The following is a 25,352-nucleotide window of genomic DNA, read 5'->3' as shown; positions in this document are numbered from 1 at the left end:
GACTACAATTAAGACTTGGTTTGATTTACATGGATGTAACTTGCGTACGATGGGATACATGAAATAATTATGCTCTACAGTATATAATATGTATTATATAACATTCAAAGGATACAAAACATGTCAGATTTTGATTATCTACTTAATCTGGGCGCATCAAAAATGGCTATTACAGAAACCAAATTGTTTAGTTATACGGTTTTGTTGCCAGCATTCGCAAGGCAGCAATTGACAAGTAAGCAAATTGGCAAGTAAGCAAATCAGCAATTAGCATTTAGAAAATAATCAATTTAGTACTTAGCAAATAAACAAATTGGCAAATCAGCAAATCAGCAATTAGCAAATATACAATTCAGTTGTTGGCAAATAAGCAAACTGGCAAATCAGCAATTAGCAAATAAGTTGTTGGCAAATAAGCGAATTGGCAAATCAGCAATTAGCAAATAAGCAATTAAGTTGTTGGCAAATAAGCAAATTGGCATGTCCCTACCGGCATTCCATAATTTCCTTAGTGTATAATTACCTTTAATCGTTTATCAACATGATAATATGTAGCCACTATAATGTTAGATGCTTTGTATGTACCTGTTTTAGGCTGAAAGTACACATTTATCAAATTTCCAATTTTAAATTTAATGAGTATTTGTTGTCATGCGTCTATAATCAATCTTAAAAATCTCAGTTAACATTAATGCATTTTAAATAAATTACCCGTAACTAGAATTATAAACCATTTTTGCACAAATAAACTGCATTGTATGCAGATTAATAACGCTTATCCGATCAAATGTCCTTTGTATGATATGAAGTTTTAAAGGAAACATTTTCTTACCTTTTTATTTGTTTTCTATCATAAGCTAGGGTATGGGGGTAACGGGGTGCATAGAGCTTTTTTAAAGTTTGAACATACGGCTATATAGGCTGATAACTGTCATAAACTTCAATAAAGAAAAGTAAAAGGTCAATGCAAAATAATAAGATTTCATGGTTGAAAAGGAAAATGCACATTTATCATTTGAAATCCTTCGACTTGAAGATTCATTTTATTTACACTGTCTCGTTTATAGGAACATGGTGGGGCTAAGAGCGAGGTTTGGTGCACCATTAACCGGTTTAAACTCCCCAGCAGTCATTATTATGCTGCTGACCGTTCCAAGGCGGCGCCCCACTGTGTTCCTCAGATGTATGTCTATGTTGTTTCATACTGTTTTGGTGACACTTTTGCTTGTGTCCCTTGTTGTTTTCTCGTCTACGGTAAGTATCTTCCCCATTGCCTCTAGTTTTTATTTCTTTGATTAACCCCCCCCCCTTCCCCCGGTCTCCTGTCCCCTTCCCCTTTGTGGGCCTATTATTATTTTCTTTGAATTCCTAATCAGTTACAAATTATTTATCATTTAATGATTAACGTGTCGTTGCCCTGTCCTTTTTATGTTTGGGGTCCGCCTGGGCTCCTTGCCATTGGTTCTTGTTGCTGGGTCATATGGGGGTTGCGTTCATTGAACGCCGCCTTTCCTTGTTGATCTTGTTTTTCATATTGTAAGTATGTTGTATTCTATTAAATATGAACTTGCATCCGTTTACATAAAGAAAACAATCCTAAGTAAGGTGTGTTGTTTACCTTGTTGAAAAGAACCAACATTCTATGTTGCATATATTTAAATCTTTATGCAGCATCAAATTTTTTATTGCTGTCTTGCACCAGACATTTTACTATAAAACTTTTACGAAAACTGTAAACCTGTCTGAGATGGCAAGAATTGATTAAATAACCGTAGTGATAGCCAATCAAAATAAACCTTGAGAAAAGGACAGAGTCGTATATTAACATTAGTCCTGTTCATCAATAAATAAAATCATGGCTTTCCTCTTCTTCTATTAAAGAAACACTTTCATATAATTACTATGTAATTAAACAAACACTGTTGTCTTACACGTAGCTACTTTAATTATTTGCAAGGAGCCTGTTGATTATCCTAACATTATATCATTATACGTTAAAACAGGTTATCTCCTGTAACCACTTTCTATCCAGTAAAAACGATAACCATAACAAAATAAATTTGAACTTATATTTAAACTGAACAAGAATTTTTAACAGAGTTACCAACGTCCCCCGCCTCGGGAAGTTTTATATGAAGCATAAAATTGTGCTATTTCAAAAGATTGAGGTTATAATGGATCTCAGGACATTCAGTCCAAAATTATGATAAATGCTAGATCTGCAAATGCAACAATAAATTTGGTAAAAATAAAATAAAATGAAACACGGAATTTAAAAATCTATCATGTTAAGCTTTGACCTCTAAGTGTGACCTTGACCTTGGAGGTAGGGGAGCAGGTGTTGTGCATGACATAGCGTCTTAATATTGAGACTATTTGTGCAAAGTATTTTTAAAATCCCTTGAACTATGAAGAAGTTAAAGATTGGGCACAAAATATACCGTATTACAAACTATGTAAATATTTGACCTCTAAGTGTGACCTTGGCCTTGAAGGTAGGGACACAGATGTTACCCATGACATATCATCTAATCATTGTGGCTATTTGTGCCAAGTATTTACAAAATCCCTTAATCTATGAAGAAGTAATGGACGGGATACAAAATATACCAAATAACAGACTCTGTTAACCTTTGACCTCTAAGTGTGACCTTGACCTTCGAGGTAGGGGTGCAGGTGTTGTACTTGACATATCGTCTTATTATTGTGACTATTCGTGCCAAGTTATTTCAAAATCCCTTGAACTATGAAGAAGTTCTAGATCCCACACAAAATATACCCTATAACAGTTAATTTTTGACCTCTAAGTGTGACCTTGACCTTGGAGGTAGGGATGCAGTTGTTGCGCATGACACATCCTCTGATTATAGTGACTATTTGTGCAAAATATTTTCAAAATCCTTTGATCTATGAAAAAGTTATGGACCGGACACGAAATATACCCTGTATCGGACTATGTAAATATTTGACCTCCAAGTGTGACCTTGACCTTAAAGGTAGGTGACTGTTTTTTGCGCATGACACATCGTCTGATTATTGTGACCAATTATGGCAAGTATTTACAAAATCCCTTCATAGATAAGAAAGTTATGGACCGGACACGACATAAACCCTCAAATAGACAATGTTGACCTTAAATGAGCAAGTGCCACCTTGACCCTGGAGGTAGGGGTCTGGTTGTTGCGCATGACACATCGTCTTATTATAATAAACATTTGTGCCAAGTAATTTCAAATTATGAAGTTTGATTCCTGTCTCCTCCTGTTGAATTTCAAGACATAGTTCCCACTCTAGGACACAGATTTTGACAGTTGTTGAGATTGCAGCTGCGTAGAATCAGTGTTTTTAAACTATGATATATACCAAAGAATAAGTCATTGTACCAACTTCCGGACAGATTGAATCACACATCACACATTTTATTCAGGGACATTTACAGCAATATAAACATGGCTGTATAAAGTTTTTCTAATACCTTTAAAGACTTAAATAGCTGTCAGGTATGTAGTTACAAATCTTTTACCTGTCCGAGCTTTCATGACTGTAACAAGTACCCCTCAAACCTTCAGACATCTTACAACTTTACAGGGTCTGAAACAACTAATGAAGGATGTGCTGGAATAGTTAAAGCACAACCTGTACATTCCAAAAATCCTGCACAACACTATGCAGACGTGTGCTTCCTGGAGACAGTGGACAATGTATCTGTTTCTCATGCATTGAAAGGATCAGTAGAATGTGTAAGAGTTGGTGGAGGTGTGGATGAAGGGCCCGGTCATGAAGAAGTGCAGCTATTCTGGACAAACAGACATCTAGAAAAACCAACACGCATGCCGTTGATTACTAGTCGGGACAGGGGAAATAGCACTTTGAATCGAGTGGAACTGCAGAATGGAATGGAAGGGCGTGCCAGAAGTGGCTTGTTTATTCCATCAACACTGCATGGATCTTATATGGATACATCAACTGGAATGATAGACAATGAAATGTTGACAAAAAATCTAAATTGTGCTATAGATCTTTACAATAATGCTCCTTGAGCAAAAACAACAATTCAGTTTTTCAAAGGACCGGATAGTTCAATGGAACAAAGAATAAGACATGTCTTTAAAAAGTAGAAAAATGGAACAATAGCTGAAAAGGAGAGGCAAAAGGTGGAAAATAAGGAGCTTCTAGATGAGGTCATATTATGGGATTTGAGAAGTAGACATCTACAGAGTCATGGTCCAAGAAAATGTAGTATACTACTATCAAGATGGCTGCATCCACCCATTGTGTAGGCGAGGCAAACCAGATGACAATGACATGGTTATCCAGTTTTATTATTTTATTATTTTAAGAGGCTAAAATATGATAAACAAGATCAACAAGGAAAGGCGGCGTTCAATGAACGCAAAAAACACTTTGAATATAGCGAAATAACTTCATCCAGACATTCGCTACTGTTGGCAAGTTTTCTTGAAAAACTCACCGACTGAAGCGACAGTCATGCAAACAATTTAAAAGTTACATTGCACTGCACGGAATTATAAGGACTTTGTTTATGCTTATCATTGATGATTGCCGCATTGTTTTGATGATTGCATTATACTTGAATTTCTTACAATAGTGCCTGCTTTTTAGTGTATGCTGTGGTTTCCTGGTGGACCACCTCTCACCTACCTGCCTTTCCCGGTGCCTGATGGGGACAAAAGACCAGGAAGCTGTCCTAACCATGAGCACTGCGGTGGTCACTTTCTCCCACCAAGTCAAGTCGTTGAAAGATTGCTTGGTGGTGGGGCGGTGCTAGGGGGCGTGAGGGATGTTGCACACATTCATTATCCCTCATGTACAGCACACATTCATTATCCCTCATGTACAGACTTAATCAAACCAAGTCTGCAATTCTCTTGTAATTTTATTGTGATTAATGCTTCCGAGGGATCACTTTGTTTCCAGATGTTTACGGTATGATGTACATATTCACATCATTCTAATAGCTGTGCTTGTTTCGAGAAAAGTGAATGTATTATCCGATACCGTTAATAGCCCTAAAATATGATATATGATAAATCCTGCTTTATTGTGCGAAAACACTTAACTTCTAACATTTTCATACAGGGGCATTTTACCAGCAATGTTAACACAACACGTTTAAGATTTGTGTGGTTTTGGGTGTGGCATACAGCATGTTGGTCAGACAGGACGTTCTCTTAAAATTCGATTCCGTGAACATTTTTATAAAATGAGAAATCGCACAAAATTTACAACTTTTCTATATCAACATTTTCGTAAAGATGGTCATTCATTTAAAAGTATTTCCATTCAACCAGTGGAACAAATAATTTATGATTCTGATGCTTCTGCTAGTTTTAAAGTTAAAGTTAGACACTTAGCAGAATTAAAATGGATAAAGAACTTACAAACGACTTTCCCACTTGGCCTAAATGACAATATTTTTCAACAAGGTAACATCTCTAAAGATCCAAACATTGATATACAATGTATTTTCTATTCTGAATATTCGTAAACATAAATCCCGATCTCACGGAGTACGTAGAAATGGCAACATCAAACGTAAATCTAAAATTAACCTGTCTGTCACCGACTTAAATATTATCTTAAAAAACTGTGGTAAACATGCAATGTTATCACGTCTTACTTCCCTTTCATTATCATCTCTGAAAATCTTAGACGCGGAGGCAGATAATATAGTTATTCAAACAGATCCTTTATATACAGCTTTTCGGCATTTTCTAGTTGGGTGGTTCCAACATTCCTACTTGAATAATGTTGAATCACCCCTAGGATATGTTGCCTGCTTTTTAAATTTGTCTTTTGACGTCTTATCTGTGATACGCAGGCTTCATAACCTCTGATCCCCTTTCAAAATTCCATTTTATTTAGTTCCGCCCATTGTTTTCTCGTTTGGGGCACACGCTTTTTATTACTTGGGGACCATATGCCGATTTTCATGGAATGGCACGGAAGTGTCACATTGAAGGTTCCATGATAACCGCCGTATGAACACATCTGCGGATGTTTCTAAATTCAAAATTTTACTATTTCATGTTTAAATGTTGAGTTCTGCTTAAGCCGGTGCTAGGGGGCGTGGACGGTAACTTGCACTTTCCAGTACCGTCCATGAACAGGCTCAATCAAACCGAGCCTGCAACATTTTCAATTGTGCCGTGTTGGGCTTTCTTTAGGGATTCTGTATTTATCTATTTCCTTGTTGATCTTGTTTATCATATTGGATAAATTCAAAATTAAGAACTTTCAAGCTTCAACTGTCAGTATATACGATTTTCCTACACTTTATACAACTTTGCCACATAAATTAATCAATGATAAACTAATTTCCCTAATTCAGAAAACTTTTGCACGGGACAAAGTTACCTTTCTAGCATGTAATTCTAACAAAGCTTTTTTTACTAACGGTATTGTAAAACATTATACTATGTGGACCTATGACGAAGTTTGTAGAGCACTCTCTTTTCTTTTAGACAACATTTATGTTAGGTTTGGTAATACCCTATTTAAACAGATCATAGGAATTCCTATGGGTACTAATTGTGCACCCCTGGTCGCCGATTTGTTTTTGTACTGCTATGAAAGAGACTTTATGTTGAGTCTCTCTGAAGATAAACAACAAGATGTTATAGTCGCATTTAATAATACTTCCAGATACCTTGATGATATTTTTAATTTAGATAATCCTTATTTTGATCAAATGGTGTCTGACATTTATCCGCATGAACTACAACTTGTTGTTTCATACTGTTTTGGTGACACTTTTGCTTGTGTCCCTTGTTGTTTTCTCGTCTACGGTAAGTAACTTCCCCATTGCCTCTAGTTTTTATTTCTTTGATTAACCCCCCCCCCTTTCCCCCGGTGTCCTGTCCCCTTCCCCTTTGTGGGCCTATTATTATTTTTTCTTTGAATTCCTAATCAGTTACTAATTATTTATCGTTTAATGATTAACGTGTCGTTGCCCTGTCCTTTTTATGTTTGGGGTCCGCCTGGGCTCCTTGCCATTGGTTCTTGTTGCTGGTACATATGGGGGTTGCGTTCATTGAACGCCGCCTTTCCTTGTTGATCTTGTTTATCATATTTTAGTTATTTGTAACTTCATTTACAAGATAAAAATTGTATTAAAGATGCTGGCTGAGCACTTTGGACTGTTCATGTTAAATGTTGAATTCTGCTTAAGCCGCAGCTAGGGGGCGTGGACGGTAACATGCACTTTCCAGTACCGTCCATGAACAGGCTCAATCAAACCGAGCCTGCAACATTTTCAATTTTGCCGTGTTGGGCTTTCTTTAGGGATTCTGTATTTATCTATTTTGTGGTTGACAAGACCCTTCATGAGTGGTGCCAAGTTAGGGAATCCATTGCTGACAGTGTGCTTGCAGCAGACAAGGCCATGGAGTGGGTTACCACAAATTTGAACGTCAGCCACACCAACCTCTTCAAACTTGCTGCTGTGGGGCTGTTGATCCCAACATCAACATCAGGTGAGAATAATAAAAACTACAAATATAAATCAAATCATACAAACTATTCAGTCACAAAATTTCAAATATTAAACAAAACAAAATTAAAACAATTACTTACTTTTTGCAATGTAAACAACATTACTTTTTTTGTTTTTATTTTGATTCATGAAAGAATTTTTTTACAGACTGTGAGCGTGGATTTTCCACCCTCAAGAGGGTAAAAACAACACACAGGGCATCTTTGAGCCCACCTGTTCTCAACCCCATCCTTCCTGTTGGGATGTTAGGAGCACAAATAGAAAAGGTCGATATCAACTCCATGGTGAAAATTTGGCACAAGGAGAAACCAAGGCGTAGCCAGCTCTAGGCAGTCATAATTAATTGATATAATATTATTGTTTTAAATTTTTTGTGCGATATATATTTTTCTGTTAAAGTTATTTGAAAAGACAATAAAATATGTTAATACTGAACACCTTTTGCTTGACTTAACTCTCATTAGATATGCACCAAAATACACCATTCCTTTGTAAGGTTTCAAAATTTTTTCGACATGCGGGAGGGGGGTATACCACCCTCCCACACCCACCCCCTCCAAGTTTCGCTTACAGAAATTTCTGGGGAAGGCCCTGATTTAGCAAATCTTGTTACTTTTTTATTAGATCAAGTGTTCTTTGCTAGTACCAAGGCCACATGTTGCATATGTTTAATTAAAAACGGAATTCGTTTACATATGTGCAACAGTTACATGTTACATTCCAATTACAATGGAACTTATATCTTTTGAAAATGTCTTCATAAACGGTCCTTCCCAAACATGTCTGATGTAATATTGAGAAAATAGAGTATTCATAAACAAAGCCCACAAACGTGAATATTTAGCAATTATATAATACAAACGTTTCGGCCACATGAATTCATCAGCACATAACATATTTTTTTTTAATTCGATTGCATTTCAGACATGTTTTTTTGTAAGTGTTGATTTTCTTATTGAATCATACAAGTCTTTACATGTATTTTGTAAAGGACATTATCATTTTATTATACAAACAGAGTAAAGGATGTTTAACATTATCATCATTCAAACAGAATAGCATACCAAATGGTGATATCTCGAATTAATCAATTTCAAATATTTTTAAAATCGTCTCGATAAATCATATTAATATGTTAGCATAAAATATAAATAATATTCTCCGAGTTCAGTTCAAGAATTATTGTTTAGAGTAAGTTTGTGTATGAATTACTTGTTTGTCTGTTCTTCATCATGTCTAAAATATGATAAACAACTTTTTAGTAAAGTAAACAACCATGCTGTCTTCATTTTAAACATTCTGTAGAACATTGTTGTTTATACATGTTTTTCTTTCACTAGAATTTTAACCATTCAAACTCACGAGAATACACATTCATTCACTTCTGAAACATGGCTGAAACTGCAATTTCTTAAGTGATTAAGTGTAAAACAATTCCAGCTTTATTAAAATTTATTGCTTTCAATTTTGTAAAGAAACACATTTATATAGTGATGTGAATACATCAATTTATATTGATTTCAAATAGTGCGTGAGAAAAATTGTTTTCAAAAACAATTTTTATTCGCACATATTCACTCGATATTAGTTATTTTTATCAACCAGTTTTCTCAAATATTTCTTTCAATGGATATTTGCATGCATTGTGAACAGAAGAAGATATTGGTAAACGTATCATTTTATTTGTTTATAATAAAATTTATGATACATTTGAAACAAACTCAAACACAAATCTGCATGATTCAGTGTTAACAGCCTTTGATATGTATTGAAACAAATAACGTGCCAACATGCTCCAGGGTATTGACTAAATTTTCATTCATAAATCTTTACAGTAGATTGTCATTTCATTATTCTTGACAACAAAAATTTTAGTTTGTGATATCGGTTTTGGTTAAGTTACGGTTCGAAACAAAATGTCACAACACAACCAATCAAAGCACAGAAGGCGCTGAATTTGTTTGGGTCTCAGAATGTAAGAAAGGTGCAGGTTGTGAGATTATATGTTTATATGCCACCAATGCTTTCCAGAGTTTTAATTGTAGTAAATTGGCTATTAGACTAATTGCATAAAGCTCCTAAGGGAAAAAATTCCCTTAGATTCTAAGATTTCCCTTAAAAAACGTAAGATTTCCCTTACTTTTTAAGAATTTCCCTTACTTTTTAAGAATTTCCTTAGTTGCTATTCATAAAACTCCTTAGAGACAAAAATTCCTTAATTTTGGCCGATTTTTCCCTTAAATATTAAGGTAGCCCATATGCTCCCTTATCTTTTAAGGAAAAAAGTTAAGGGATAAAAATGAAGAAAAAAAAAATGGCCGATTAGCAGACGATTTGTTCATTCCCTTTCTCAAATAACAAATCCAGCTACTATCCATTTTGGAATCGACGGAGATTTGATCATAATAATATCCGATGAAAATAATTCGTTCGTATATTAGCCAAACAACGCAGCTAACCGGAAATCTCCGTTCCAGCGGAGGCAATTTTCTGAATATTTTAACATTTTAAATGAATGTTTTATTGTATGAAGAACGTATTTTACGAATGCAGAACTGACTTTTTATTGTCTTAAAAAAAGAAACAGTATGTTTCCTGGATAGCCAAATCCTTACATGATGTTGGGAACGTGCGATAAATCGGAGAGCTATAAGTATAATAGTGTTCGGACTGATATTTCGGATACGGTTTGACATCTACAAAAGTCAACATTATAATGAATGCAATCAAGTTATAATAAGAGAATATGGAAGAAAATTGAAGATTTATATTCAATACACTCTTGATGAGGTTTCAAAAATGTTAAAAAAAACCTCCATTTTACAAATATACACTCGAGAAAAAGATGTACAAATCATTCACCTGCCGACCTGGATTCAGGACTTAATTTGCTAAAAACTTTTGGTAAGTAGATGTACGTTGATATGTATTTCTTTAGCTTACACTCAGATAAAAGGAACTTTAAGCATAATATTATAAAAATTTTAATTTAAAAGTAGAAATGTGACATGCAACTAGAGACTAGGGTTAAATTTCCAATTCTAACAAGACCCGCATTTTTTTCCTATTGAACATAGAAGAACAGAAAGTGTTTGTTATTATGCATGTGACGTAATCATTATACACGTGACGTAACCACCAAAAATCCGACGCGCTGAAAATAAGTACGGAAACAAATCAGGCGCAAATTTGCTTAACTATCAAGTACGGCAACATTTATTTGTTGATGTTGTGTTAGAATCGAAATAATATATCCAAATCAGTGATTTTATCGCTTGATAACATCACTGTTTGTCGTTCGGATGCGCATCATTATATCACTCGGGCTAAGCCCTCGTGATATAATTCCTCGCATCCGAACTCCAAACAGTGATGTTATTGAGCGATAGAATCACTGTTTGGGATATATTATTTCTTAAACAACTGTTTTATATAGAGCTTTATTGTCTGAATGGTAGGAAGACACTTCACCCCCAGACGGCAGACACTTCACCCGTCAAGACACTTCACCCCTCATCAAATTTTTTATTTATTTAAATTATTCTTAATATTATTTGATTAATAACTTTTTAATTAAAGGACTAAATAATATTGAATGTAAAATAAATAATATTGTATGAAAGATAAAAATATACTGGTTTACTATCAATTTCCGTCCCCTAGCAGTTTTCTGGCCGTTTATCATTTTCGTCCAGTACAGTCTATTTTTACCAGTAAGGCATCCACATTACTTCATCAATCAGTGAGATATTTGTTTTCTATGCTAAACAGCATTTAAAATAGTACAATGATTTATTTGTTTTGAAGTTTTTCCTGTTATTTAAAGTTACATAAGAGAACTTGCGACTTTCTAAAATAAGCAACACATGGGGAATTCTAGTTTGAATATCCATGCGCAATAACTTAACCCCATTTTAGGTAAATCAATACTTCGGAAAATATTTTTGCAGACGACACGGAAAAGGTTGGGAAGTTCTGTTTGTCTGATAAAACCATCTTAACCTTTTACCCCATGAGCATATTGCGAAAAATGGCCGTTTTCATTGAAAAGCCTCCTGTAACAAGTTCAAACTGCTATGAAACTATGAAAAATGCTTCAATACTGATGAAACTTGGCACAAATGTTGACTACACCATAGCCTCTTTAACAGCATGCTCAATCGTAAATTTCCTGTTACCATGGCAAGGGGGGGACGTCTCAAATTGCCAAAAATCACTATTTTGCATTGTTTTTTTCCATCAAAACTGATTTCAAAGTGCTGCAACTTCTCAATGAATAGAGATAGAGTAAAAGGCTTTTCAGCGTCGGTTACTAGTTACCCTAAGATCGACCTGAGGCCATTTTAAGCTGGTCACATGTCCAAAATTTTCTTGGCGATGAGGGGGACTCTGCCCTCCTTCAAACCCCCCAACCAGAAGGGGACATATCCCCCTTCTGGCAACCCCCTGATGTAACATTTGGATGGGGGACCGCGCCGAAAAAGTGGTCACTTTTTTTAACAACATTTCTCAAACGAAAACCAGTGTTTGGGGCCTAAATAGAGCATTTTTTCAATGTTTGAGGCCTTAAAAAGGGAGGGGGGGGGGGGCGAAAAGCCGTCGAAACACGCTTATATGAGGGAAAAGGTTAACATTGCTTTATGGTATATATACATTTAAGGAAAATCAATGATCCCTGGGGTGGGGCCAATTTTAACCCAAGGGCCCTTATTTGAACAAAAATGGTAGACACCTATTAGAAGATGTTGATGCTAAATATCTTAGCTCTAGCTCTAAAGGTTTTTTAAAAGAAGATTTTTTAAGTTTTTGCTATAAACATAAAGGGAAAAAGAACGACCCCCTGGGGTGGGGCCAATTTTGACCCCAGGGCTTTTATTTGAACAAACTTTGTAGACACCCACTAGAAGATGTTTCATGCTTAATAGCTAAGCTCTAGCTATTTGGGTTTTTTAAAAGTAGATTTTTTAAGTTTTTACTATATACAAATAAGGAAAATCAATGACACCCCCCCCCCTGGCGGGGCCAATTTTGACCCCAGGGCATTTATTTGAACAAACTTGGTAGACACTGACTAGATGATGTTTCATGCCAAATATTTAAGCTCTAGCTCTTACGGTTTTCTAAAAGAAGATATTTTAAGTTTTTTCTTTTTGTTGCCATGGTTACCAGAGTTCTGCTTGGAATTTAATTCTTTGAATAATTTTTAAAGTTGACTACCAAAGGAACATTTCTGTGAAGTTTGGATGAAATTGGCTTAGTGGTTTATGAGGAGATGTCATTTAAAGTTAAAGTTTACGGACGGATGACGGACGGACGAAAAGCGATCACAAAAGCACACCATGTCACTTTGTGACAGGTGAGCTAAAAAATTTTCCATTAACTGTGATATGAGCCTTTTTTGTAGGGCAAAAGCAACAATATATCCATTTTATTATATACGTCTTATAAATGAAATATTGAGAAATATTGATGAAATAAAATGCGTATTTTCATTTTCCGTATTTTCACTGTAAAAATTTATTTTTCACTGCAGTGAAACATATTTTCCGTATTTTCACTGGTGTCTTGCCGGACTACTTTCTTTTAAAATTCTGCCAGTACACAAATTTTAAGGGAAAGTCCTTCATTTTTATCGCAAAAAAAGAGTAAAATGTATATAATATTAATAAACAAAAAATTCATGTTTTTTCTATAAATACATGATTTATTTCATCTTGTGGCATGAAAATTACCATATTTCACTCGTGGCTACCGCCACTGATGAAATATTTATGTAACTGACCAAAGACATAGAGGATATTCAAGTTTTTTCTATAGATACATGATTTATTTTCATCGAGTGGTATGAAAATAAATTTTATTTTCATACCACTCGATGAAAATCAATCATGTATCTATAGAAAAAACTTGAATATCCTCTATGTCTTTGGTCAATTACATGATAGAATAATAATAAAATATGTTATGACATATATATCTTAACGTCTTGGTTAAAACAATAAAGATACTCAATCACTATTGAATACATTTAACATTTTCTACAGAAATAATTGTTAAACACAAAAGAAAAAAAATGGGGACTGAAGTGTCTCAATCAAATTTCTTAAAATGAGGGGTGAACTGTCCGAGGGCTGAAGTGTCTGCAAAAAAGGGTCTAGGGTGAAGTGTCGGGGGTGAAGCATCTGTAAATTGTATGAGTAAAATACTTGTCAAAAATCTTTAATATTTTTAATCAAGACAGAAAAGTACAGTGTAAGTGTATCCAAATTCTCTGTTCTATTTAAATTTAAGTGAATGATTAAATGTAGAATTTATCACAGCTATTCATGGTGTAAATGTACATGTATAAAAGTAGCCCCTTTTTAATATAAAAATCTTTCATGGGCTACCAGTACAGACTACGGCTGTCATTTAATATCGCTATATCATCCAATACAATATCGATACACACTTTCAAATATCAATAAAAGCTAAAATTTATTTACCGGTATATACCTCTCTATTTTGCCTAATAAGAGAAGTCACTTTTTTCAAGTTTTCTTGGCTAACTTTGTCTTATAATGAACTTTAAACTATTTTTTCAAATGTCAGTGACAAAAATAACAGAAAAAACTTTCTGTTAGTTTGTAGTATTTGTAGTGTCTAATACAAGCATGCATAACACCATGATTCCAATTCATAATGCATATTTTAATGTTTTCATTTATCTACTTTCAAAGTCGATATTTGTCTCTTGATATATCAATACAAAATTTTCCATCAATGACAGCCCTAGTTCAGACAGAAATATTTAGCTAGAGGGGAACTGATTAGGATAGGAAAGAGACTTGGTTGATTTTGAGCCACCTAGATATTTACACTAATACCTATATATTCTAACATTTATAAGTGATAATTGTGTTCTGTTTCTTATTCTGAAATATTTGCCTTTGGTTGATCATTGTCAGGTGGTATGTACTTGCAAATGATAATTTAAATAAAACTACTTTTGTTTTTATTTAGATTCAGCACAAAACAAGTCATTTGCATTTTATGTCACAACTTCAGTCTTGTTTCAGTTTCTGTTTTTAAGCTTCTTTGTTTAAATTAATATTAATTAAGTATTAAAATACATTTGTTTTTTTTTCCAGCATACTCAAGATATTGAAGATTGGTTTGGAAACCCTACAGAAGGAATAAACAACAAAACAGAATTTTTTATTGGCCAGTGACTAAGTAAATGAAATGTCATACTCATTATAAATGTGAAATCAATGACTTTTGTTGACAATTTGAAAAAAAATACAATATACTAACATATGGTATTGATATCCTTGCAATATTGAAAAAGTGTGATTGCAATTACTGACAAAAGTGATCTATTGAAGATCTTGAAAAGTGTAAAAACTACAATGTAGGTGACAACATAACTAAGTAATAATCTTTGGAAGTGTGATTACTTATTACATCAGTGATAATCTTGGAAGACTCTTTATGATGTTTTTATGACTTATTGTACATGAACTCATTCTTCATGAAATAAACTTTCATCCTGAATTCAATATTTTTTGTAAAATAAAGTTATAAACTCTCACACTGATTTATATTGTTATCCACCATTAAAGATAAAGGTTTCTTTGTGATATTGCAAGGATATTTCAAGTTCAATTAAATATTGCTACTGGTTCCTGAGATGGGGACGGTCTGTTACATCACAAAAAAATCAATTATTTGACCTTGAAAGTCAAGGTCATTTATGACTTAAGATCAATGTAAGTTTCATCATCTTGAAGGTCTACAATGTATCCACAAGGACAATTCATTCATGAATGATTAAGCTTTAGCCACTTTGGTACATTTTTGTGATATTTTCTAAGTTAAAAAAGACAAATAGTCAGAGTTATGAAACTTGACACACAGATAAAGATGCATTGTAATTTTAATAATTTCCATATACTCATTGCAAAGTTTAATCGCCATTCCAAGCAAAAACAATTAACAAATTCAGTAATTGCATCTTGAAGGCCAAGGTCATTTAAAAGTCAAGGTCAAAGATAATTTGATCTTCATGAATGTCTTGTCCTAAAGGTTATTCAGTCTAATTATGAGACAATTCATTAATACAAAATTTGTAGTCAGTTACAGAAAAAAAGAGAGCAAAATTCAGTTATTTGACCTTAAAGCTCAAGGTCATTTGTGACTCAAGGTCAGGGTTAGTCTGGTCATCTTAAAAGAACAATCCAGAGAATGTTATTCCATATATGAAATTCATTCATTAACACTAAAGCAGTAGCCACTTTGGTCGTTTTTTTTATGTGGAATATTCCTAAGCTAATAACAAGGGCCATCTGACAGTGATAACATGTGTCGCCTCATGATTGCCAGTCACATGTTGCAGCTACCAAGAGACCCAAAAATCATTAACTGGGCAAAACACTTTTTTATTCAAGGGCAATAACTCAGCTGAAAATCATTCAAGTGAAAAGTTTGTGTATTATCAATTTATGCACAAGTACTTGACCTACCAATCAATCCTGTAAAGTTTCATTGAAATTGCAGTAATTGTATAAGAGGAGTAGTCCTGACAAACTTTATTAACATCCTTTTCATTCAAGGGCCATAACATGGCCAAAAATCATTCAAGCGGGAAACTCGAGTAATTTGTGCTTGTGCAAGTACTTGACCTATCAATCAATCCTGAAAGTTTCTTGGAAATTGCATTAGTGGTATAATAGGAGTAGTCCCAGGGCTTGAGCTAGGTCAAATTTTTAGGGAGAAGTGACTTCTCCCTCCAGCTGATTTAGGGAGAAGTGAGGAGACTTTAGGGAGAAGTTGGGAGACATATAAGGCGTCATCGTCTGGAGAATTATAAGCTTAGAAACTTTACAAACCAGAAAAGAAATTAGAAACACTTCTCAAATACTGTCCGGACAAACTTTAAAAAAATATATAATTTAAGGGCCATAAATCCAACAAAATTTATTGAACCATAAAAGCTGATGATATGCACACAAGACTTGGTACTGATCATTCCTGTAAATTTAGAAAGAAATTGCACCAGTAGTTTTTGAGAAGTAGTCCGGCATGGGTAAAATGAACAAAAATTCCAGTCTGCTATGCAAGAATTTCCAGTCAGTATACTATAGGTATCCGGTGTAAGATCCTTATAAGAGTCTATGTACTTGGCTTACTTGCATACTTAATTTACTACTTTTTGTCAATTTGTTCTTAGTGAAAGGAATCTGGCATACTTGAATGACAGCTATTAAAAAATTATTAAAAATATATTGTGTGAACACAGCTGAAGTCATTACTTTGACATAAATTAAACATAAGGATTGCTAATACAATGATTTTCCCCCCTACATTTTACAGCCAAAAAGGCTGTTTCCCCTAGCCCAAAATAAGTATATTTTCCCCTAAAAGTGTTAATAATATTTTCCCCTTAAATGCCCTGTGCACTTTTTTACCAAAACCATGACTTAACAGCATCTCACTTATATCTGACAGCTGTCCCTATAGATAGCCTGGCTGACTTATATCAATAACCTCTCCCTATAAATAGCCTCTGCTATGTACCATGCATGTTAAATTGAATTGAAAAGTGAAAATTTTATCAAATGTGAATTTGATGTCACTAGATTTCCCTGTTTTCTGGTAAATCACACTATATTTTCCCCTTCAGAAAGCCACAGGTTGTTTTTAAAATTGGAAAAAAAAATCACTGTGATACATTGACAGATTTGTTTTCATGGCTTCAAAGATATTTGTTATTGAATCAAATAAGAAAGTTATAGCACAGGAATCTGATTATAATAACCATATGCAAGCCACAATTATTCTTTTAATCATTTTACTATGGTGGTTATTTTTGCTCAGTTCCCTTACTGACTACTAAAGTGACAGGTTTATACAGTATCATGTGTAAAGGCTGGTATGCACAGTAATTCAGGTGCTCTCAATATAAAATGAAAGCTAAATAAATTATAGATTACTGTAAAGTAGTATCTACTTTAGCCCAAAACTACAAATGAAGCTTTGAGAAAAAATCTGCAATGTAATATTCAGTTCAATTTACACATGAAAACTACAAATTTTATGTGTCCATAAGCCATGTCATAGTGCCAATGGCATATTTATATACTTAAATACATATTATATGTATTTAAGATATTTCATAAAGATTGTGTTCTATCAATGAGACAAAACTGTTTGTTGTAATTATACTGTTTAATTTATCATAGTACATTACTACAGTTATGTTGCTTGCAAACAAATAAATAAAATTGTTTTGATCCTTCAGATTCATGCTGGTTAATAATGCATGTAATGTAAGGATACACCACATAGTAATAATGATTTGCCATAGTTGAATAAAAATATTCGACAAGAATTTTTTTCACAATCATTTACAAACTGTTGATGAAATCCTTTTATTTTTTTCCATTGTAAATTTCATTACTGATTAGTTGATTATGTAGAGGAAAAATATAATTAAAAAGCCTTTCTTGAATAAAAACACATGAAAACAACCACTTTTTTACCAAAATTACATAACACATAGTGAATATGTTAACATGTCAAAACAACTTTAATGAACCTTTATTTTAATATATATTATTTTCTTGTAAATATACTCTTACAATGAAGTTACTCTTTGATAAATTCAAAATAATTGAAGGCCTTATATTATGAGTTCAAACATTGTCATTGTTCTTGTCAATTATTTTTTAAAATGTTCATGTCCTTTTCCTTCAGTTAATTTAACTAAGACCAGTCATACTGAAACAATTGTTCTTTATCATTTATTTTATTCCCTTGTGTCAATGATCTTCATTTAATCAAATACCAAATGAAAGAACATCAATTACTTAAATTTGCAATAGAGAATAACATACTATTGTATTTTTGATATCAATTTTATCAGACAAAGCTGATATGAGCTTGTTTATGTCATATATAATAAATTAAAAGCAGACATAACAGCAACAAAATAGAGAAAATAAGAATCCCTAAAGAAAGCCCAACATGGCACAATTGAAAATGTTGCATGCTTGGTTTGATTGTGCCTGTTCATGGACGGTACTGTCAAGTGCAAACCACTGTCCACGCCCCCTTGGCTTAAGCAGAATTCAACATTTAACATGAACTGGTACAACTTTGAATTTTGAAACATCCGCAGATGTGTTCATATGGCCGTCATCATGGAACCTTCAATGTGACACGTAAGTGCCATTCCATGAAAAGCGGCATATGATCCCCAAGTAAAAAAATGCGTGTGCCCCAAACGAGAAAACAATGGGAGGAACTAAATAAAATGGAATTTCGAAAGGGGATCAGAGGTTATGAGTCTATGATTTTAAGGAATTTCTTTTTTGTTTGAGTTTTTATTCTCTAGGGCAGTAAACCATGCAATAAATGATAGTAACCTATGTCTTAAATGTTTAAATAAAATAAGCTAACATACTGAAGTCCATATCAGTATCTATTAGTATTATAATTGCATGAATGATAAAAACATTAATTAATGATATTGTATTTGTTAAAACACTATTTACTTATTTTTCTATATACGGTATGTATATTTAACTTTTTGATCTTGTAAATATGAACTATGCAAATAAAAATAAGTAAATTATTGTAAACAAAATTAAGAAACAAGATAATATTAAACATGGAGGGCTACATGTACATGTATGATGTATATACCTTGGACTTGATAGTGTTTAAAATTAATAAAATTTGGCAATTGTCCAATAACCCCCTTGCAACACGGCTTTTTAATTTGTTACAAAGATGGGTTTTTTTTTTCAGAAAAAAATATCAACTTCCAACAATTTACCAAAAAGGCAAAATGTGCACGAAGTAACCAGGGGACGAATAATTTGAGTTATTGACTCGAAATTCAGAAAATAGTCAAATGTATCGTCAAGAAATCAATTAGGAGTGAAACAATGGTTCTTGTATAAACATGCTATTACGTATGTTTAATCATATCGGCCTAATTTATCAGTAAAATAGTAAACACTTACCCTACTTTCACTTTGTAATTTCGGAAAATTTCGAAGCGAGTTAGGTAAACAAGAACGACATGCGAATGAAACTGATATTGTTTAAAAACGTCAGTCTCAAACCATGTCACTAGTGTTAAACCCACAATCGTTTTCCTCTGCCTTCGTCCTATGATGATTGTCCGAATAATTCCATGAAATACAACAAATATCCATGAAAGGTCTGAAACGTCGCGCATTTCCTGCTCTAGGTCAGCCATCTTGTTTTTGTTACTATTTTTAGCATAGTCAGTGCTCTCCAGTCGGTAGTTACAAATAGAAAAACTGCTATTAAACGAAATTTTCGCCTTAGGATAAAATTTAAGTTAAGGAATTTCTTGCCTAAGGAATTCACTTAAGGGATTTTTGACCTCTAAGTTAAGGGAAAATTTTACCTTAGGGAGTTTTCTTGAAGATAAGGAAATGTTTCCCTTAAAACTTAAGATCCTTTATGAATACGGCCCCAGACCTCTCGCTTCCTAAGCGAGCCCGAAAACCCTTCAGCCACGGTGAATTTATATGTGAACGGCCTGAAGAAAACCATATTATTCTAAATTAGGGCTTGTAACGACTTTAACTGTTGTTTAACACAGATGTAAATAATCCTGGAGCTTACTATAAGCATGTATATTTATAAAGAATCAAACGGCTGCAAGTTCTGTGGTATTTTCTGATCTTTGCAATCGTACTGTATATCTGTATGCATTTTCCTGTATAAGTTTATTTTTATGTATTATAATTCCTTTTGTAAGGCACCAGAGTTTGATACATCCGTAATTCTGCATAACTAGAGTTGCATCAAAAAATCATTTATGTCCTTTTTTTTACGACAGCCACACTTTATCTTTGTATATCATGGCTACTTCCTTAACAAAAAACACTTAAAAAAAGAAATTTAACAAAAAAAAAAGTTTTCTCGACTGGGATACGAACTCGAGACTCTCACTCACGAGGCGAGCGCGTTACCCTTGTACCACGGAAAAGTTATACACAGTGTGTCTGAATAATATTCAAATCATTCTAAATTTGGAACTTTCCATTGCAGTTCGGGTTTGTAATCCTTATTAATTTCGAGGTATTTTGTTTAGGCTAAACCTGTTGTTTAATAATTGAAGTAGATATTTTAGCAAAAATCCTCTCGCCCAAACGGTCCGGCATGTTAGAATCTATATATTCCACTACTCGGTTTGTGTAGTATTCGGTAATCAACATGGCTAAAAATAGTATTTTCATTGATAAAATCAATATTCATCCGCGTAATTTGTGATTGTGCATTTATTGACAATTCTATAAGCCAACGCTATTGTTTTTAACTTTAAATGCGTTGTAATTTGTTGGATACTTGTAACAAAATAAAAATATTTCTTTCTTTTAAATCGCTAGTTTTTAGCTGTTTTGAGAACTACTTGTTGTTAGGTTTGTAGTAAACTTCTGTGTCAGAGATTGAATGTCCGCTTTGTATTTAGTTTATTTTCGATCAGAAAATACAATAAAACAATATTAGAAATCTTTGACCATTCGGGAATTACTTTGCTTGAAAATTGATGCGCCTGTCTTTGACCATCTTTACGCAGTGATCTCCCCTGAATTTTTCGGCTTTAGTGTACATACAAAAGGGAAGTAACCGCTCCAAAAAATTGGACTACTTTCGGCATTTGCAATTAGCAACATTAGACTCTGAAATTTCGCTACCATTATTTGTTTGGTCTGACGACCCAAACAAATAAAAACCACTCCGGTGCACTAATATTATTTCCAAAAGATGTATGTATATCCTTTTCAGAATGGCTATAAATCTTTTACCACTATTAAATAATTTATACAAAGTTTGTCATGCTACACGCACGTAACAGATGCACTGCACTCGAATGTTGTTAAGGAAAGGAAACAGGAGGGTATTTTATTGCATAAGGTCATTTTAAGCAACGCTTCTAGATGTGTGTTTATGTTCAAGAAAATATCATAATTATTTCTTACTAACTTACACAACTTTACCTAAGGCACTTACTTTCTACAGAATGTGCGTGTAAAAATATAAAGGAAGCTATACACCGTTAGTAGTGCGTTGAAAAAAGGTGAAAAAGACACATTGAAATATCGGAAGAAATAGCATTTTGAAAAAAGCTCTCAAGTTTATGTGTTGTAAAATGTAAGTAATGTTTTTTAATCATGTTTACAGTTACATAGACTATTTAATTCTTAAACGCTACCAGGAAATATAGATGAATGCAGTGTTACACAGGGATCTATATTATGTTCAAAGATGAAACAAACAATAAGTATATACATGTATATATACGTACTTTTTACTCGTAAGCAATTTTAGTCGCTATTGCATGAAAAGTTTAATTGTAAACATAAAACAATGTCATATAGTTTGCATTTGCTTTTCCGCAGGATCTACCAAAAGACGTAAACACGAAACTCTACACCAAATTAAACTTTAAGAGTACAATCATTGGATATTCCAGATGGAGAACATATTTGTACATTTTCAATGAACTATCTACAAAGTCTTGTATACAACATAATAGTTTTCCACTCGCGTACTGACATTCATGCGTATCAGAAATACTATTCTTCTTGTAAAAACCACTGCATAATTTACACCGGGATCTGTCTTGTAAATCCAAGAACAACCTTACCAGATTAGCTTGATAAGTGATGTTAATACGTTTTCATGAAATTATTGCAATTATTAAGCATATTGTCGTTCGTTTAAAACTGTTCAGTCTTTATCAGCTGTTTAAATCAAAGAGAAATTGTCATCTTCTTTCTCGTAAGGCCATTTCAATGTGTTATCGCCAAAAATTATTTAAATTAATACGTATGTAAGTAATCAAGATAGCATGCTACTATGATTTTCGTTTTAGAAAAAAAACCTTAGTCTTCTAGGTGCCCTACTTGGATATGTCGAGGCTACGTCCTGTGAACGGCTGCCTTTACCTTGTTGATCTTTATTCTTTGTTTTTTCTGCAAGAAGAACAACAAAAAATAACATGTTAGTACGAAAAGAAAACAAGTGTCATTGCATAAGCAAAGAATACATTATCTTCTAATAAGAACATTGTACAATATAAATCAAACAAGATGACAGATGGAATTAATCTGACTTTAATTTAAGAATAGATGAATAATTTATAAAGGAAAGGAAAATTTATTAACAGATAAACATTTAGAATATACTATACAATTATTGACTAGTGAGCCATTGAATATGATGTGATATTCACCGGCAGATGACATATTGACCGAGGCGATAGCCAAGGTCAATATGACTTTCTGCCGGTCAATATAACATCATAATTCAATGGCTCACTAGTCATAATTGTTTTATTATATGAATAGGCTAAGAAAAATAAAAAAAAAAGCACAACCTTACAACATGTACACATTTTGCCCTCGTTGAAGCGCGGGAAAAAAGACGCACGTGTTTTGGCGTGCAAACGACTTCGCGAAACGCTGCGCATACAAAGTAATTCAAGTTTATAACTCAAACATTGCGGTGTAGCCTTTAAGTAAAAATGGTAAATGAGTTATTGATATTTTAATCGAGAAATAAATGTCATAAAAGAACAAAGCAACAAAACTATATTTTAAGAAACACGCGTATTTTACAGGCTACCGGTGTTTGGATCATTGAATATGAAGTCTCAATCTATTTTTAGACTGGGAAATCCAAATCAGCCCAGTGATATGATACCTACACCCAGTAAGATGATATATGGATTTTTATAAAGAAAGTTCTGAGTGACTAACTGTCTGATGGCCAAATGGAGACTTGCAGAGATATAGTTTAGATTCATATAATAAAATTCAATATGTGATCATCGATCTCCAGCTGAACGGTTGAATATGGGGGGGGGGGGGGGGGGGGGGGGGGGGCGGGGGGGATGGGCGGTTCCTGTCGTATACACAATACTATATATAAATAGACTTGGTATAGATCAGTTTTATAAGTTTTGTTTAGAACATTTGTAAGGTCAACTGGTGTTAAGGTAGCAGACACGTACATTGCACATTAATGTTATAGCCAAAGTGGGGCTCAAATAGAAAGACTTTTTTAAACAACAAATAAAAGGAAAGGTTATACTTTTGTCAACATGAAAATGGATTCAAGCTTTTAAACAAAGAGTAAGTAGCAGATGTTGTCAACGCACGCGTAACATTGAGTTTTTTATATACTGTTAAGTCAGTACACCATGGTAGTGAAGAAATATTTAAGTATTTATGTCAGAGTAAACAACATGATTTACACATATTATAATTAATGACATTTGCTGCAAAATACAAAAAAAAAGAATAACAGGTTTAGCTTTGAACAGAAATAGTTCTGGTATTTAATTATTATCCTTCAATAGCTTTGTGAATTTCCATATGGTAAACAATATCTGTGTAATGCAGTAAACTGATAGAAATTGATGAATGAAAATACTTACATTTTGTGTATTGCTTATCTTCTTATCTATCTTATTTGTCTAGTGATTAATGCATGCATTATATAGAAGATTAATAATTGAAAAATATCGATCTGTATATATTTCTAACCAGTCACTTCTAACATAGTTATATAGAAGAGAAGTACCCTGATTGAATTTTGGTAAATATTGGAATGTAAGTTCGAACGGTACGTTACTCTTCATCTAATTGATATCGTGGTAATGTTAATAATTGTGTTCTATTTAGATATTTTAATTGATATTCTTAGAACCAAAACCCAAATTATACACGTTTCAAAAGGAGTCTAAGTTTATTGATTTCGGTTTAAATAAAATATGAGCAATTTTTATTCTTGTAGGTTGTCGAAAATTGAAATCGAAAGTAAGCAAGTGAGACGTTTATTTTTGTTTCCTAAAATAAAACACCGTTCTCAATCAGGAATGTTAATTTTCTATATACAACTTTGTTTAGGTCAATATGTACTGTTTGAAGCATTATTTGTTATTTTTATAATTAGGCCCGTGGCGTTCAAAGATATACTTTATATATTAAGGATAAATACCCGTATTTAACATACTTACATGCTCCTAGAGTATTGACAGGCGAAAACTACGGGTAAGTTTGCCCTAAATATCGAACAAATACCATTTAACTCTGTAAATACGCTACACTTAAACCGTTACAGAAATTGAACGTTATCAAATTGCTATATTTTAATAAAATCTAAACGCATTGCATTAGTAACTTACATTTTGGCTTATATTATATTTTAGATACATTTCAAAAATTGTGAGTAGCGCTTATTGGGCTCAAAGTGTTGAATCCCATTATGTGAAACTGTTTTACAATATAATATTCGAAGTAAATTGCCTAGTAAAGTTCGTTAGACTGTCTTACTGTCAACGTAAATTGCTCTTAGAAACACAATGAAATGAATCATATAAACCCAGAAGTCCGATGTGGGATTAATGAAGACGGCTAACCCCCATGACACTATCAAGAAAAGAACATTATTTAAAAATTAGATCAATATTGAAAACAGTCACATTCGGCAAAATAAGTTGTCATCTAATTAGTACGTTCGTTTCTATTATTACAAGGTTCATGGTTCATGTATAAAAGTGTGAATGAAAAAAAAACATAAGATTTATTTGGACAAATTTAAAAGAAAGATCACATGCACTATTTACAATACTTGTAAACAACATATATAATATGTAATAAGAAAGCAGTAATGCATATAGACACGCAAATATCCAGTTAACACAAGGTATTTCAACCCCACAAGAAAACTTTATTTTAAACAAGTACCGCTTTCATGGTAAATGTACATTTTGTAAGAATGTTTATAAAGTCTCAAGTAACAT

At 33.3% G+C, this 25,352-nt stretch overlaps 2 protein-coding genes and 1 long non-coding RNA gene across 3 annotated transcripts; all 3 read left to right on the top strand.

Moving 5' to 3' along the window:
* Positions 1-162: 162 nt before the first annotated feature.
* On the top strand, positions 163-4,772 carry LOC132743136 (uncharacterized). The gene is made up of 3 exons (XM_060731664.1): positions 163-235; positions 3,484-4,308; positions 4,624-4,772. The coding sequence occupies exons 1-2, from the start codon at positions 163-165 to the stop codon at positions 4,038-4,040; spliced, it is 630 nt and encodes a 209-aa protein (XP_060587647.1). The 3' UTR covers positions 4,041-4,308; positions 4,624-4,772.
* On the top strand, positions 4,256-8,015 carry LOC132743139 (uncharacterized). Its single transcript, XM_060731666.1, has 4 exons — positions 4,256-4,276; positions 4,624-4,794; positions 7,340-7,496; positions 7,664-8,015. The coding sequence occupies exons 1-4, from the start codon at positions 4,256-4,258 to the stop codon at positions 7,843-7,845; spliced, it is 531 nt and encodes a 176-aa protein (XP_060587649.1). The 3' UTR covers positions 7,846-8,015.
* A 1,674-nt stretch (positions 8,016-9,689) lies between these two features.
* Positions 9,690-15,089, top strand: LOC132743138 (uncharacterized). The gene is made up of 2 exons (XR_009627529.1): positions 9,690-10,420; positions 14,647-15,089. It is a non-coding gene; the product is annotated as an uncharacterized LOC132743138 (long non-coding RNA).
* Positions 15,090-25,352: the final 10,263 nt, after the last annotated feature.

This window comes from Ruditapes philippinarum, unplaced genomic scaffold, assembly GCF_026571515.1.
Source record: "Ruditapes philippinarum isolate M1 unplaced genomic scaffold, ASM2657151v2 ctg8789_1_1_1_1, whole genome shotgun sequence".
NCBI lineage: Eukaryota > Metazoa > Mollusca > Bivalvia > Venerida > Veneridae > Ruditapes > Ruditapes philippinarum.
This window is presented reverse-complemented; position numbering and strand designations above follow the sequence as displayed.